The 18,675-nt window shown below is 45.1% G+C and overlaps 1 protein-coding gene across 1 annotated transcript; it reads left to right on the top strand.

The window, feature by feature from the left end:
- The first annotated feature begins 2,602 nt into the window (after positions 1–2,602).
- On the top strand, positions 2,603–18,577 carry LOC136346338 (serine-rich adhesin for platelets-like). Its single transcript, XM_066295408.1, has 2 exons — positions 2,603–2,725; positions 4,458–18,577. The coding sequence occupies exons 1-2, from the start codon at positions 2,668–2,670 to the stop codon at positions 18,488–18,490; spliced, it is 14,091 nt and encodes a 4,696-aa protein (XP_066151505.1). The 5' UTR covers positions 2,603–2,667; the 3' UTR covers positions 18,491–18,577.
- Positions 18,578–18,675: the final 98 nt, after the last annotated feature.

The raw sequence follows: 18,675 nt of genomic DNA on the forward strand, positions 1-18,675 counted from the left end.
TTGTCTGCGTGGGAATTGAAGCTAATTTATTCACAGATTATGTGGGCTTTCAAAGTTAAGGGGATATACCAAATTACTTTTAAACGTGAAGAGGCATTGCAGTAATGTTAATTAACACTAATATTTATTAATTACCAACACCCACATGGAGAAAATTTGCGAGTAAACTTTGAAATAATTGCTAAAGCAAGCACGATGTAACAGAACAATTTTATTGCGGTTTTATTCCTAGAAGTCCATAGCTAACAACAATTGTTAGAATTATTTATCTAAATTAGGCATTATTTTTTTGTTTTTTTCATAACCATTTGACGTATTAAATATGTTAACCATTATCTTTAGATCTCTCAGGAATATGTAATAGATAATAAAAAAGATTTATTTTCGTTATCGCAAATTTTCGGTATTTTCGACGCCATATTGGTTAAAAAGAAGGCACGTGGTATTAATGTTATTTTTTAATCGCGCGATAATATAACTAAATTGTGAGCCGACAAAATGCAAGCTGCAACGGTCCTAAAAGCTGAAGGAACGCCAAAACTATTAAAAAATATTATTAACAATAATATAACGAACAGGTTAAAAATTACGTTAACGTAACGCATTTTCTATAACGACCATCACATGATGAAAAATTTTGATATTATTGTGTCATTTTTTGGTTGACCTGGCAACCGAAATAACCATTAAATGACATGCCATAGGTATCCTCTTGCCGATTCAGTTTGGTTATTGATAAACTCTTCTAATCCTGAGAGTTTCTGCAGTTTTTACCCCTCAACCATGGTTGCTTAACAGGGTTGACATCCAAATATATTAAATTAGTAAGTTCACCAATCGCGAATTCGATACACGTACTATCTTGGTGTATATGCAAAAGAAAAAAGCGTTTTTGGGAAATTTGAAGCTTTTAATTATTTCCCTAAAAAATTCAGAGACGTGTGAAGATTTAGAATTTAATTTTATCCTCGTAAACGAAGCGGGACAATGCAGAAAATCAAGGGACAGAAAAGTTGTTCAGTGTGAAGCAATTGTGAAAATTGATATGATCTGCAGGCATTACTATAATATATTTGGGCAAAATTTCACAGAATTGCCCTGTAAGTACGCCCCTGTAGTTTCTGCAGAAACTCTCATATCTGCACAAGCAAACGCCCTGCCGACAACTGACCTTAACAAGAAAATTTCGATTAAATTGGCCTAAGAGGTTGTTAAAAAACAATTAAAAAAAAAAAAAAAAATTTAAACGTTTTTTTTTTCAACTTCCACACTCCGTATTCCACAACTGAAGCGATCCCGTAAATGTGTTTCTAGGGACTTTTTTTTTCATTGCAAGCTAAGGAATATCTCCTTAAAGTCGACGCCGCATTTTTAAGGAACACCCGGTATGTTGCATCGTAACAAAGTCAATAGTTGTGAAGTGGACTGCAAATCCACACGAGCTGCTTTATTTGTGCCTTCTATGTACATGCAGTTTCCCGCTTTTGTTGGTTAATTTGACTCCTACAGGTCAGCATATATTGGATTTCTGAGAGATTCTGCAAGAGGTGTGGTGCTCGTAAGATGACAACAGCGAAACCACCCCGCGACCACTATCCGCCAGCCACTCGAGGGTGGCCGGCGGGTATATCCCATAAGTCGCACGTCGATTAAGAACTACAAGCTTTCTGCAATCCTTTTTTGTTTTTTGCACAACTCAGTGGGTTCTGGCCTTAACCACAAGCTCGCCTAAAACAACAAGGGAAGTAAAGATGTATGCTGTTATTATGTTAAAATGTATAATGTTAAAATCACTGAGATCGTTTCAACAGTCAATAATCTCCTAAACAATACCTGCGTTCATTCAATTGGCGTATGAGAAAGTCGTGACGCTGATAGTTTTGAATTTGCATTGTTATATGGCATTTTTATTAATCGTAATTTACAAGCAAACTCTATGCATTATGCTTGACTGCATATCGACAGAGATAATACCTGGAGAGTCAACAGTTCCATCAAAGACGTCCTAGATGTGTCTCTGGTGAATTACCGGAAAATCTTTCGTTCAGAATCGTTTTTAAATCACTTTCGTAACTTGATGTTTATGCGTAACTTTAGGAATTGGATCAAAACACCGAACAATGAAGATTCAGATTAAAACAGATTTCGACTTCTACGAAATGTTGATTATTGTCGTTGATGCGGGACAAATATTTTTTCTAGATCTGGAGATATCTTCTTCAAGGAAATTAAAAAATGTTTGCTCCCGCGACGTTAATTAAATTTCATGTAGATTTTCAGCCATTCATCACGACACAAATCACTGCATTCCCTGGCAGAAACGACACATTGTTTGTCGATTACTAAGCCCCCTTAAATCACTAAAGCGTTGATTACTCAGCTTTAAGTAAAACACACCGGATTATTTTTTACTAATCAATTTTAAAATACTAAACAATGCCCTATTTACATCGTATCTTGAAAAATCATAAGGTGAATTGACGTATACAAAAACAAAGCCGCTAAGTACTATAAACTCCGGTTGTGTGTGTAGTAGGGCTTATTCAAATAAGCAAACTTATTTAATTTGGACTTTGCCAAAACAATGGACGACGAAGATACAAGTTATTTAAATGTAGTAAGAAAGTCAGAAAACTTAGAACACTACGACATGTGCATCCCAGCATAATGAGATTGAAGCTTCTGTTCAGCACTATTTTAGTGTTTATTCCTACAATACAAGCAAGTATTTTGATTTCCATACCTACCATTAGACACGTTCATTTAAGGCCAATATCGCGGAGTTCATTATCTCAAACTCATCAGGCTATTGAAACGCAGCTGCTGTTCGAAAGGAAAACTTTTCTTTTCTTCCATAGCTCCTCGAAGAGTGTTGGATTAAACGGAAAGTCGTACCAACGTGAATCAATCAGTGAGTCTCCGATATAGGAAGTCAAAAATGAAATTTTCTAGGGCTCAGGTTACACGCCTTAAATGATCTTTTAAGGTAGTTTTCCGCTTATTCCCTACAGGGTGGCTTTAAAACTTTGCCACTAATTGCCCAGCTTGATATTCGGCGTTTTAGTTCGGCTGCTAAATTTTTAAAAAATAATTTTTTAATCTGAAATATGGTATTTGGGAGTGCCAGGGGCGACAAATAGGAGTCCGCCTACAACTTCTGTAACTTTTTCGTCACCTTGTTTTAAATCTTTTTCAAAATACAATTTGCGTTTCACAATGTCTTTTACACAAAAAAACGCCTCGGAGGGCCGCAGTTTTACGAATATTTGCAGTTTCAGCAGTGATTCAAAGTTGCATTTAGTGTTAACTCTACGCAACAAACATAAAAATAATCATTATAAATTCACATTTATTACAAGTAGGCATCTTTTAAGTCAAAACCAATGACTTATCACTTCGAACGGAGCTTAATTTCTTCTTATACAAAGTGAACCTAGGCACCTTCTAATAGGCACTAATCAAATCCTAACACTAATTATCAGACGCTAGATAGAACACGAAATGAATATTAACTCCAAATGATTCAAGACGAGAGGTACTGCAGGGCTTTTTTGAGTAAACCGTGCTGCGAAAGAAAATTTTTATAGTATCAAGTTTCATACTGGGCGGGAAAAAGTTACCTTAAAGGGGGGCCGCAGTGCAAACGACGCCCTCTAGACAGTACGGTCTCACTGTCGCACGAACGCCGCATTTTCCTTAACCACCGTAATTACAAAAGAAATGGCAATTAAGCAAATCGAGTTTGAAGTCCTGAACTTCGAAAAGTGCCAATTTTCGAATTAAGGTAAGTCGGAGTAGTAGTAAACCTTTGACCAGGCCATTTAAAGACACCTTGTACAAGTAGATATGCAAACTGTGAGTTAACTCGAATGGCTGGATCACCGGAAATTTACAGTAGAAAACTGTAATGACGTGACCAATGGCTAATAATTTGATTGGACAACATTAGAAGTGCGCTAACCAATAATCTTTCGCTCTAAATAAAAGTGAGCAATTTCATTGGTTTCGATACCGTCACAATTGTCAAATAGGAGCCAATGAACTGCAATCTTCGTGAGATGATTCGCGATTTTAGCTACCCAAGAGGACTTCGCGAAACGTAAAAATTATTTAGAAAATTCAGTAATCTTTGACCCTAAATTAATCTTAAAATTTAGGTTTTTTCATGAGAATCTCACGCGAAGAACGCGCATTATTTACTGCTGAAAAAGTCATAAGATTTCGTTTTGTCTAGTTCCAACCAGGAGAGATTAAATTCTACGAAATGAGAAAAAAAAGTAAACAATTTTACAGATTTTGATGACGTCTTTCCTCCATGTGTGTTTGTTATATGGCAATTTAGAACAAAGACCTAGAATTACTCGCTCGTTTAAGATTGAATTTTCCTCACAAGATGTAGCATTAACTTATGTTTCTCCGTTACCCGACGATTAATTTAAACTACCCTTTTCAGGCAGTCTGTAAAAAATGCGGAGAAGAAGAAGATATAATCCTAAACTGCTACGGCAAGAGGTTTCGCTGTATCAATGAAACCAATTACTACCATTGCTCTGATTTCGGGCCTGTATCTCTCGCATTTTCGAGCCAAACGATACAAGTGTGCCCCATAGGGATGATTTGCAGTAGCGCTAACAAATATCAATGCGTGGCTCCGTCGGAAAGCAGTACTACCACAGAGTGTCCTCCTGAAGAGTCAGATGTGACCACTACGCTGGGGTCCGTTTCCACTAGAGGAGTTAACTATACCACTGAAATAACTTTCACTGTCTCAACGCAGACTACGCCAGACAAAGAGGACACTAGCGGTAATAGTCCTACTGTATATTCTTCTAGTACTACTAGTTCTGGAAGTTCAAGCGGAACTAATTCCACAGAATCGAGTACCGAAAGTTCAAGTAGTTCTACCCCATCCGGTTCTTCGAAAGGAACCACTGAGGGTACGTCAAGCAACGTCACGCCATCTAAACCTAGTGAATCGAGTACTGAACCCACTGGAGGTGTAACCGGTACGGGTACCACCGAGCAAGAGACAACAACCAAATTAGGCACAGAAAGTACTCCAAGTGGTACTCCACCAGGCAATCAATCAGAATCCACTCCTAATGACGGATCCTCAAGCAGGACAACTACATCCGAATCAACCGAGTCCAGTACTGAATATACTTCTCGTGGTTCAAGTGAAATTACCCCAGGAGGTTCTTCTAGTAGTTCAGGCGGTACAGAACCCACAGAACCAACTACGCCAAGATCAAGTAGTTCCACCTCATCCGGTTCTTCGGAAGGAACCACGGAGGGAACGACAAGCAACGTCACGCCATCTAAACCTAGTGAATCGAGTACTGAACCCACTGGAGGTGTAACCGGTACGGGTACCACCGAACAAGAGACAACAACCAAATTAGGCACAGAAAGTACTCCAAGTGGTACTCCACCAGGCAATCAATCAGAATCCACACCTAATGACGGTTCCTCAAGCAGGACAACTACACCCGAATCAACCGAGTCCAGTACTGAATATACTTCTCGTGGTTCAAGTGAAATTACCCCAGGAGGTTCTTCTAGTAGTTCAGGCGGTACAGAACCCACAGAACCAACTACGCCAAGATCAAGTAGTTCCACCTCATCCGGTTCTTCGGAAGGAACCACGGAGGGAACGACAAGCAACGTCACGCCATCTAAACCTAGTGAATCGAGTACTGAACCCACTGGAGGTGTAACCGGTACGGGTACCACCGAACAAGAGACAACAACCAAATTAGGCACAGAAAGTACTCCAAGTGGTACTCCACCAGGCAATCAATCAGAATCCACTCCTAATGACGGATCCTCAAGCAGGACAACTACATCCGAATCAACCGAGTCCAGTACTGAATATACTTCTCGTGGTTCAAGTGAAATTACCCCAGGAGGTTCTTCTAGTAGTTCAGGCGGTACAGAACCCACAGAACCAACTACGCCAAGATCAAGTAGTTCCACCTCATCCGGTTCTTCGGAAGGAACCACGGAGGGAACGACAAGCAACGTCACGCCATCTAAACCTAGTGAATCGAGTACTGAACCCACTGGAGGTGTAACCGGTACGGGTACCACCGAACAAGAGACAACAACCAAATTAGGCACAGAAAGTACTCCAAGTGGTACTCCACCAGGCAATCAATCAGAATCCACACCTAATGACGGTTCCTCAAGCAGGACAACTACACCCGAATCAACCGAGTCCAGTACTGAATATACTTCTCGTGGTTCAAGTGAAATTACCCCAGGAGGTTCTTCTAGTAGTTCAGGCGGTACAGAACCCACAGAACCAACTACGCCAAGATCAAGTAGTTCCACCTCATCCGGTTCTTCGGAAGGAACCACGGAGGGAACGACAAGCAACGTCACGCCATCTAAACCTAGTGAATCGAGTACTGAACCCACTGGAGGTGTAACCGGTACGGGTACCACCGAACAAGAGACAACAACCAAATTAGGCACAGAAAGTACTCCAAGTGGTACTCCACCAGGCAATCAATCAGAATCCACACCTAATGACGGTTCCTCAAGCAGGACAACTACACCCGAATCAACCGAGTCCAGTACTGAATATACTTCTCGTGGTTCAAGTGAAATTACCCCAGGAGGTTCTTCTAGTAGTTCAGGCGGTACAGAACCCACAGAACCAACTACGCCAAGATCAAGTAGTTCCACCTCATCCGGTTCTTCGGAAGGAACCACGGAGGGAACGACAAGCAACGTCACGCCATCTAAACCTAGTGAATCGAGTACTGAACCCACTGGAGGTGTAACCGGTACGGGTACCACCGAACAAGAGACAACAACCAAATTAGGCACAGAAAGTACTCCAAGTGGTACTCCACCAGGCAATCAATCAGAATCCACACCTAATGACGGTTCCTCAAGCAGGACAACTACACCCGAATCAACCGAGTCCAGTACTGAATATACTTCTCGTGGTTCAAGTGAAATTACCCCAGGAGGTTCTTCTAGTAGTTCAGGCGGTACAGAACCCACAGAACCAACTACGCCAAGATCAAGTAGTTCCACCTCATCCGGTTCTTCGGAAGGAACCACGGAGGGAACGACAAGCAACGTCACGCCATCTAAACCTAGTGAATCGAGTACTGAACCCACTGGAGGTGTAACCGGTACGGGTACCACCGAACAAGAGACAACAACCAAATTAGGCACAGAAAGTACTCCAAGTGGTACTCCACCAGGCAATCAATCAGAATCCACACCTAATGACGGTTCCTCAAGCAGGACAACTACACCCGAATCAACCGAGTCCAGTACTGAATATACTTCTCGTGGTTCAAGTGAAATTACCCCAGGAGGTTCTTCTAGTAGTTCAGGCGGTACAGAACCCACAGAACCAACTACGCCAAGATCAAGTAGTTCCACCTCATCCGGTTCTTCGGAAGGAACCACGGAGGGAACGACAAGCAACGTCACGCCATCTAAACCTAGTGAATCGAGTACTGAACCCACTGGAGGTGTAACCGGTACGGGTACCACCGAACAAGAGACAACAACCAAATTAGGCACAGAAAGTACTCCAAGTGGTACTCCACCAGGCAATCAATCAGAATCCACACCTAATGACGGTTCCTCAAGCAGGACAACTACACCCGAATCAACCGAGTCCAGTACTGAATATACTTCTCGTGGTTCAAGTGAAATTACCCCAGGAGGTTCTTCTAGTAGTTCAGGCGGTACAGAACCCACAGAACCAACTACGCCAAGATCAAGTAGTTCCACCTCATCCAGTTCTTCGGAAGGAACCACGGAGGGAACGACAAGCAACGTCACGCCATCTAAACCTAGTGAATCGAGTACTGAACCCACTGGAGGTGTAACCGGTACGGGTACCACCGAACAAGAGACAACAACCAAATTAGGCACAGAAAGTACTCCAAGTGGTACTCCACCAGGCAATCAATCAGAATCCACACCTAATGACGGTTCCTCAAGCAGGACAACTACACCCGAATCAACCGAGTCCAGTACTGAATATACTTCTCGTGGTTCAAGTGAAATTACCCCAGGAGGTTCTTCTAGTAGTTCAGGCGGTACAGAACCCACAGAACCAACTACGCCAAGATCAAGTAGTTCCACCTCATCCGGTTCTTCGGAAGGAACCACGGAGGGAACGACAAGCAACGTCACGCCATCTAAACCTAGTGAATCGAGTACTGAACCCACTGGAGGTGTAACCGGTACGGGTACCACCGAACAAGAGACAACAACCAAATTAGGCACAGAAAGTACTCCAAGTGGTACTCCACCAGGCAATCAATCAGAATCCACATCTAATGACGGTTCCTCAAGCAGGACAACTACACCCGAATCAACCGAGTCCAGTACTGAATATACTTCTCGTGGTTCAAGTGAAATTACCCCAGGAGGTTCTTCTAGTAGTTCAGGCGGTACAGAACCCACAGAACCAACTACGCCAAGATCAAGTAGTTCCACCTCATCCGGTTCTTCGGAAGGAACCACGGAGGGAACGACAAGCAACGTCACGCCATCTAAACCTAGTGAATCGAGTACGGAACCCACTGGAGGTGTAACCGGTACGGGTACCACCGAGCAAGAGACAACAACCAAACTAGGCACAGAAAGTACTCCAAGTGGTACTCCACCAGGCAATCAATCAGAATCCACTCCTAATGACGGTTCCTCAAGCAGGACAACTACACCCGAATCAACCGAGTCCAGTACCGAATATACTTCTCGTGGTTCAAGTGAAATTACCCCAGGAGGTTCTTCTAGTAGTTCAGGCGGTACAGAACCCACAGAACCAACTACGCCAAGATCAAGTAGTTCCACCTCATCCGGTTCTTCGGAAGGAACCACTGAAGGTACGTCAAGCAACGTCACGCCATCTAAACCTAGTGAATCGAGTACTGAACCCACTGGAGGTGTAACCGGTACGGGTACCACCGAACAAGAGACAACAACCAAATTAGGCACAGAAAGTACTCCAAGTGGTACTCCACCAGGCAATCAATCAGAATCCACACCTAATGATGGTTCCTCAAGCAGAACAACTACGCCCGAATCAACTGAGTCCAGTACTGAATATACTTCTCGTGGTTCAAGTGAAATTACCCCAGAAGGTTCTTCTAGTAGTTCAGGCGGTACAGAACCCACAGAACCAACTACGCCAAGATCAAGTAGTTCCACCTCATCCGGTTCTTCGGAAGGAACCACGGAGGGAACGACAAGCAACGTCACGCCATCTAAACCTAGTGAATCGAGTACTGAACCCACTGGAGGTGTAACCGGTACGGGTACCACCGAGCAAGAGACAACAACCAAAATAGGCACAGAAAGTACTCCAAGTGGTACTCCACCAGGCAATCAATCAGAATCCACTCCTAATGACGGTTCCTCAAGCAGGACAACTACACCCGAATCAACCGAGTCCAGTACTGAATATACTTCTCGTGGTTCAAGTGAAATTACCCCAGGAGGATCTTCTAGTAGTTCAGGCGGTACAGAACCCACAGAACCAACTACGCCAAGATCAAGTAGTTCCACCTCATCCGGTTCTTCGGAAGGAACCACGGAGGGAACGACAAGCAACGTCACGCCATCTAAACCTAGTGAATCGAGTACCGAACCCACTGGAGGTGTAACCGGTACGGGTACCACCGAGCAAGATACAACAACCAAATTAGGCACAGAAAGTACTCCAAGTGGCACTCCACCAGGCAATCAATCAGAATCCACACCTAATGATGGTTCCTCAAGCAGGACAACTACACCCGAATCAACCGAGTCCAGTACCGAATATACTTCTCGTGGTTCAAGTGAAATTACCCCAGGAGGTTCTTCTAGTAGTTCAGGCGGTACAGAACCCACAGAACCAACTACGCCAAGATCAAGTAGTTCCACCTCATCCGGTTCTTCGGAAGGAACCACGGAGGGAACGACAAGCAACGTCACGCCATCTAAACCTAGTGAATCGAGTACGGAACCCACTGGAGGTGTAACCGGTACGGGTACCACCGAGCAAGAGACAACAACCAAACTAGGCACAGAAAGTACTCCAAGTGGTACTCCACCAGCCAATCAATCAGAATCCACACCTAATGATGGTTCCTCAAGCAGGACAACTACACCCGAATCAACCGAGTCCAGTACCGAATATACTTCTCGTGGTTCAAGTGAAATTACCCCAGGAGGTTCTTCTAGTAGTTCAGACGGTACAGAACCCACAGAACCAACTACGCCAAGATCAAGTAGTTCCACCTCATCCGGTTCTTCGGAAGGAACCACTGAAGGTACGTCAAGCAACGTCACGCCATCTAAACCTAGTGAATCGAGTACTGAACCCACTGGAGGTGTAACCGGTACGGGTACCACCGAACAAGAGACAACAACCAAATTAGGCACAGAAAGTACTCCAAGTGGTACTCCACCAGGCAATCAATCAGAATCCACACCTAATGATGGTTCCTCAAGCAGGACAACTACACCCGAATCAACCGAGTCCAGTACCGAATATACTTCTCGTGGTTCAAGTGAAATTACCCCAGGAGGTTCTTCTAGTAGTTCAGACGGTACAGAACCCACAGAACCAACTACGCCAAGATCAAGTAGTTCCACCTCATCCGGTTCTTCGGAAGGAACCACGGAGGGAACGACAAGCAACGTCACGCCATCTAAACCTAGTGAATCGAGTACGGAACCCACTGGAGGTGTAACCGGTACGGGTACCACCGAGCAAGATACAACAACCAAATTAGAAACAGAAAGTACTCCAAGTGGTACTCCAACAGGCAATCAATCAGAATCCACACCTAATGATGGTTCCTCAAGCAGAACAACTACACCCGAATCAACCGAGTCCAGTACTGAATATACTTCTCGTGGTTCAAGTGAAATTACCCCAGGAGGATCTTCTAGTAGTTCAGGAGGTACTGAACCCACAGAACCAACTACGCCAAGATCAAGTAGTTCCACCTCATCCGGTTCTTCGGAAGGAACCACTGAGGGAACGTCAAGCAACGTCACGCCTTCTAAACCTAGTGAATCGAGTACTGAACCCACTGGAGGTGTAACCGGTACGGGTACCACCGAGCAAGATACAACAACCAAATTAGAAACAGAAAGTACTCCAAGTGGTACTCCAACAGGCAATCAATCAGAATCCACACCTAATGATGGTTCCTCAAGCAGAACAACTACGCCCGAATCAACCGAGTCCAGTACTGAATATACTTCTCGTGGTTCAAGTGAAATTACCCCAGGAGGTTCTTCTAGTAGTTCAGGCGGTACAGAACCCACAGAACCAACTACGCCAAGATCAAGTAGTTCCACCTCATCCGGTTCTTCGGAAGGAACCACGGAGGGAACGACAAGCAACGTCACGCCATCTAAACCTAGTGAATCGAGTACTGAACCCACTGGAGGTGTAACCGGTACGGGTACCACCGAGCAAGAGACAACAACCAAACTAGGCACAGAAAGTACTCCAAGTGGTACTCCACCAGGCAATCAATCAGAATCCACACCTAATGATGGTTCCTCAAGCAGGACAACTACACCCGAATCAACCGAGTCCAGTACCGAATATACTTCTCGTGGTTCAAGTGAAATTACCCCAGGAGGTTCTTCTAGTAGTTCAGGCGGTACAGAACCCACAGAACCAACTACGCCAAGATCAAGTAGTTCCACCTCATCCGGTTCTTCGGAAGGAACCACGGAGGGAACGACAAGCAACGTCACGCCATCTAAACCTAGTGAATCGAGTACGGAACCCACTGGAGGTGTAACCGGTACGGGTACCACCGAGCAAGAGACAACAACCAAACTAGGCACAGAAAGTACTCCAAGTGGTACTCCACCAGCCAATCAATCAGAATCCACACCTAATGATGGTTCCTCAAGCAGGACAACTACACCCGAATCAACCGAGTCCAGTACCGAATATACTTCTCGTGGTTCAAGTGAAATTACCCCAGGAGGTTCTTCTAGTAGTTCAGACGGTACAGAACCCACAGAACCAACTACGCCAAGATCAAGTAGTTCCACCTCATCCGGTTCTTCGGAAGGAACCACGGAGGGAACGACAAGCAACGTCACGCCATCTAAACCTAGTGAATCGAGTACTGAACCCACTGGAGGTGTAACCGGTACGGGTACCACCGAGCAAGAGACAACAACCAAACTAGGCACAGAAAGTACTCCAAGTGGTACTCCACCAGGCAATCAATCAGAATCCACACCTAATGATGGTTCCTCAAGCAGAACAACTACACCCGAATCAACCGAGTCCAGTACTGAATATACTTCTCGTGGTTCAAGTGAAATTACCCCAGGAGGTTCTTCTAGTAGTTCAGGAGGTACTGAACCCACAGAACCAACTACGCCAAGATCAAGTAGTTCCACTTCATCCGGTTCTTCGGAAGGAACCACTGAGGGAACGTCAAGCAACGTCACGCCTTCTAAACCTAGTGAATCGAGTACGGAACACACTGGAGGTGTAACCGGTACGGGTACCACCGAGCAAGAGACAACAACCAAACTTGGCACAGAAAGTACTCCAAGTGGTACTCCACCAGGCAATCAATCAGAATCCACTCCTAATGACGGTTCCTCAAGCAGGACAACTACACCCGAATCAACCGAGTCCAGTACCGAATATACTTCTCGTGGTTCAAGTGAAATTACCCCAGGAGGTTCTTCTAGTAGTTCAGGCGGTACAGAACCCACAGAACCAACTACGCCAAGATCAAGTAGTTCCACCTCATCCGGTTCTTCGGAAGGAACCACGGAGGGAACGACAAGCAACGTCACGCCATCTAAACCTAGTGAATCGAGTACGGAACCCACTGGAGGTGTAACCGGTACGGGTACCACCGAGCAAGAGACAACAACCAAACTAGGCACAGAAAGTACTCCAAGTGGTACTCCACCAGCCAATCAATCAGAATCCACACCTAATGATGGTTCCTCAAGCAGGACAACTACACCCGAATCAACCGAGTCCAGTACCGAATATACTTCTCGTGGTTCAAGTGAAATTACCCCAGGAGGTTCTTCTAGTAGTTCAGACGGTACAGAACCCACAGAACCAACTACGCCAAGATCAAGTAGTTCCACCTCATCCGGTTCTTCGGAAGGAACCACGGAGGGAACGACAAGCAACGTCACGCCATCTAAACCTAGTGAATCGAGTACTGAACCCACTGGAGGTGTAACCGGTACGGGTACCACCGAGCAAGAGACAACAACCAAACTAGGCACAGAAAGTACTCCAAGTGGTACTCCACCAGGCAATCAATCAGAATCCACACCTAATGATGGTTCCTCAAGCAGAACAACTACACCCGAATCAACCGAGTCCAGTACTGAATATACTTCTCGTGGTTCAAGTGAAATTACCCCAGGAGGTTCTTCTAGTAGTTCAGGCGGTACAGAACCCACAGAACCAACTACGCCAAGATCAAGTAGTTCCACCTCATCCGGTTCTTCGGAAGGAACCACTGAAGGTACGTCAAGCAACGTCACGCCATCTAAACCTAGTGAATCGAGCACTGAACCCACTGGAGGTGTAACCGGTACGGGTACCACCGAGCAAGAGACAACAACCAAATTAGGCACAGAAAGTACTCCAAGTGGTACTCCACCAGGCAATCAATCAGAATCCACACCTAATGATGGTTCCTCAAGCAGGACAACTACACCCGAATCAACAGAGTCCAGTACTGAATGTACTTCTCATAGTTCAAGTGAAATCACCCCAGGAGGTTCTTCTAGTAGTTCAGGCGGTACAGAACCCACAGGACCAACTACACCAACATCAAGTAGTTCCACCTCATCCGGTTCTTCGGAAGGAACCACTGAGGGAACGACAAGCAACATCACGCCATCTAAACCTAGTGAATCGAGTACTGAACCCACTGGAGGTGTAACCGGTACGGGTACCACCGAGCAAGATACAACAACCAAATTAGAAACAGAAAGTACTCCAAGTGGTACTCCAACAGGCAATCAATCAGAATCCACACCTAATGATGGTTCCTCAAGCAGAACAACTACACCCGAATCAACCGAGTCCAGTACTGAATATACTTCTCGTGGTTCAAGTGAAATTACCCCAGGAGGTTCTTCTAGTAGTTCAGGAGGTACTGAACCCACAGAACCAACTACGCCAAGATCAAGTAGTTCCACTTCATCCGGTTCTTCGGAAGGAACCACTGAGGGAACGTCAAGCAACGTCACGCCTTCTAAACCTAGTGAATCGAGTACTGAACCCACTGGAGGTGTAACCGGTACGGGTACCACCGAGCAAGATACAACAACCAAATTAGGCACAGAAAGTACTCCAAGTGGTACTCCACCAGGCAATCAATCAGAATCCACACCTAATGATGGTTCCTCAAGCAGGACAACTACACCCGAATCAACCGAGTCCAGTACCGAATATACTTCTCGTGGTTCAAGTGAAATTACCCCAGGAGGTTCTTCTAGTAGTTCAGGCGGTACAGAACCCACAGAACCAACTACGCCAAGATCAAGTAGTTCCACCTCATCCGGTTCTTCGGAAGGAACCACGGAGGGAACGACAAGCAACGTCACGCCATCTAAACCTAGTGAATCGAGTACCGAACCCACTGGAGGTGTAACCGGTACGGGTACCACCGAGCAAGATACAACAACCAAATTAGAAACAGAAAGTACTCCAAGTGGTACTCCAACAGGCAATCAATCAGAATCCACACCTAATGATGGTTCCTCAAGCAGAACAACTACGCCCGAATCAACTGAGTCCAGTACTGAATATACTTCTCGTGGTTCAAGTGAAATTACCCCAGGAGGTTCTTCTAGTAGTTCAGGCGGTACAGAACCCACAGAACCAACTACGCCAAGATCAAGTAGTTCCACCTCATCCGGTTCTTCGGAAGGAACCACTGAAGGTACGTCAAGCAACGTCACGCCATCTAAACCTAGTGAATCGAGTACGGAACCCACTGGAGGTGTAACCGGTACGGGTACCACCGAGCAAGAGACAACAACCAAACTTGGCACAGAAAGTACTCCAAGTGGTACTCCACCAGGCAATCAATCAGAATCCACACCTAATGACGGTTCCTCAAGCAGGACAACTACACCCGAATCAACCGAGTCCAGTACTGAATATACTTCTCGTGGTTCAAGTGAAATTACCCCAGGAGGTTCTTCTAGTAGTTCAGGCGGTACAGAACCCACAGAACCAACTACGCCAAGATCAAGTAGTTCCACCTCATCCGGTTCTTCGGAAGGAACCACGGAGGGAACGACAAGCAACGTCACGCCATCTAAACCTAGTGAATCGAGTACCGAACCCACTGGAGGTGTAACCGGTACGGGTACCACCGAGCAAGATACAACAACCAAATTAGGCACAGAAAGTACTCCAAGTGGCACTCCACCAGGCAATCAATCAGAATCCACACCTAATGATGGTTCCTCAAGCAGGACAACTACACCCGAATCAACCGAGTCCAGTACTGAATATACTTCTCGTGGTTCAAGTGAAATTACCCCAGGAGGTTCTTCTAGTAGTTCAGGAGGTACTGAACCCACAGAACCAACTACGCCAAGATCAAGTAGTTCCACTTCATCCGGTTCTTCGGAAGGAACCACTGAGGGAACGACAAGCAAAGTCACGCCATCTAAACCTAGTGAATCGAGCACCGAACCCACTGGAGGTGTAACCGGTACGGGTACCACCGAGCAAGAGACAACAACCAAACTTGGCACAGAAAGTACTCCAAGTGGTACTCCACCAGGCAATCAATCAGAATCCACACCTAATGACGGTTCCTCAAGCAGGACAACTACACCCGAATCAACCGAGTCCAGTACTGAATATACTTCTCGTGGTTCAAGTGAAATTACCCCAGGAGGTTCTTCTAGTAGTTCAGGCGGTACAGAACCCACAGAACCAACTACGCCAAGATCAAGTAGTTCCACCTCATCCGGTTCTTCGGAAGGAACCACGGAGGGAACGACAAGCAACGTCACGCCATCTAAACCTAGTGAATCGAGCACCGAACCCACTGGAGGTGTAACCGGTACGGGTACCACCGAGCAAGATACAACAACCAAATTAGGCACAGAAAGTACTCCAAGTGGCACTCCACCAGGCAATCAATCAGAATCCACACCTAATGATGGTTCCTCAAGCAGGACAACTACACCCGAATCAACCGAGTCCAGTACTGAATATACTTCTCGTGGTTCAAGTGAAATTACCCCAGGAGGTTCTTCTAGTAGTTCAGGAGGTACTGAACCCACAGAACCAACTACGCCAAGATCAAGTAGTTCCACTTCATCCGGTTCTTCGGAAGGAACCACTGAGGGAACGACAAGCAAAGTCACGCCATCTAAACCTAGTGAATCGAGCACCGAACCCACTGGAGGTGTAACCGGTACGGGTACCACCGAGCAAGAGACAACAACCAAACTTGGCACAGAAAGTACTCCAAGTGGTACTCCACCAGGCAATCAATCAGAATCCACACCTAATGACGGTTCCTCAAGCAGGACAACTACACCCGAATCAACCGAGTCCAGTACTGAATATACTTCTCGTGGTTCAAGTGAAATTACCCCAGGAGGTTCTTCTAGTAGTTCAGGCGGTACAGAACCCACAGAACCAACTACGCCAAGATCAAGTAGTTCCACCTCATCCGGTTCTTCGGAAGGAACCACGGAGGGAACGACAAGCAACGTCACGCCATCTAAACCTAGTGAATCAAGCACCGAACCCACTGGAGGTGTAACCGGTACGGGTACCACCGAGCAAGATACAACAACCAAATTAGGCACAGAAAGTACTCCAAGTGGCACTCCACCAGGCAATCAATCAGAATCCACACCTAATGATGGTTCCTCAAGCAGGACAACTACACCCGAATCAACCGAGTCCAGTACTGAATATACTTCTCGTGGTTCAAGTGAAATTACCCCAGGAGGTTCTTCTAGTAGTTCAGGAGGTACTGAACCCACAGAACCAACTACGCCAAGATCAAGTAGTTCCACTTCATCCGGTTCTTCGGAAGGAACCACTGAGGGAACGACAAGCAAAGTCACGCCATCTAAACCTAGTGAATCGAGCACCGAACCCACTGGAGGTGTAACCGGTACGGGTACCACCGAGCAAGAGACAACAACCAAATTAGGCACAGAAAGTACTCCAAGTGGTACTCCACCAGGCAATCAATCAGAATCCACACCTAATGATGGTTCCTCAAGCAGGACAACTACACCCGAATCAACCGAGTCCAGTACTGAATATACTTCTCGTGGTTCAAGTGAAATTACCCCAGGAGGTTCTTCTAGTAGTTCAAGCGGTACAGAACCCTCAGAACCAACTACGCCAAGATCAAGTAGTTCCACCTCATCCGGTTCTTCGGAAGGTACCACTGAGGGTACGTCAAGCAACGTCACGCCTTCTAAACCTAGTGAATCGAGCACCGAACCCACTGGAAGTGTAACCGGTACGGGTACCACCGAGCAAGATACAACAACCAAACTAGGCACAGAAAGTACTCCAAGTGGTACTCCACCAGGCAATCAATCAGAATCCACACCTAATGAAGGTTCCTCAAGCAGCCCAACTACACCCGAATCAACTGAGAGTAGTAGTACAGATATTCCTAGTATTTCAACTGAAACTACGATAAAAGGTTCTTCTGATAGTACGAACAGAACCACACCAACAGCAACAACGGAAGGTAGTACAGAATTTAGCGGCTCAACCGGAAATCCCACTGAAAGATCATCTTCAACTATTACCCTTCCTTCTGTGGTGACGGAAGAAAGCAGCACAAGTACTATTCAAAATAGTACTGAGCCATTCATCTCTACTGAAACAACTACAGGGGATACTTCCAGCACCACTCCTTCTCCAATTATATTTACATGCCCTGGTGTAGGCAAATATCCGGACACGACAGATTGCTCCAAGTATCATCTTTGTGTTAACATCTCAGGAGTGTACTACGATTTAGAAGGAACGTGTCCGAGTGAAACGCGTTTTGACCCTTATAACTTAATTTGCACGACTTCACCCGTCCAATGCCCCGGAGAAAGAACTTTAAATTGTACGAACGAGACTATTTCCGCACACCCTGATAAGTGTAACCGGTACTATTCGTGTAGCTGGAATTATATCTTGAACAAATATGACCTAAAGCAGTACTTATGTGCGGTAAACGAAAAATATGACGAACAATCTAAATCTTGTGTGACATCGACTGACTGCCATCCGGACAATTCGGACGAATTTACATGTCGTGACGTAGGATCGTACCCTGTGGATTACAACTGTTCCGACTTTTACTATTGCGAGTTAACAAGTAATAATACGTTAACTAAAACTGTGAAAAGTTGCGGAGATACTGCCTTGTTTGACAGGGCTAAAAAGAAGTGCCGTAAAGCGTGTCTAGTAACCAATTGTCCGTTTAATAATGTGGATATTGAATAAATTAACTAATTAATGTCCCTTTTATTTTATATTTTTTGTACTCATGTAATTAAGTACATAAGTAATAAAAAATTATTGAGCAGTTTATTTTACGACAATATTGTCTAGTAAAGCCGTAAAAACAATTATTTTACTTGGAATTATCTCGATTTACCTTTGAAATTCCGCACATCACAGCAAAGAAA

The sequence above is a fragment of the Euwallacea fornicatus genome, chromosome 22, assembly GCF_040115645.1.
Source record: "Euwallacea fornicatus isolate EFF26 chromosome 22, ASM4011564v1, whole genome shotgun sequence".
NCBI classification, from domain to species: Eukaryota; Metazoa; Arthropoda; class Insecta; order Coleoptera; family Curculionidae; genus Euwallacea; species Euwallacea fornicatus.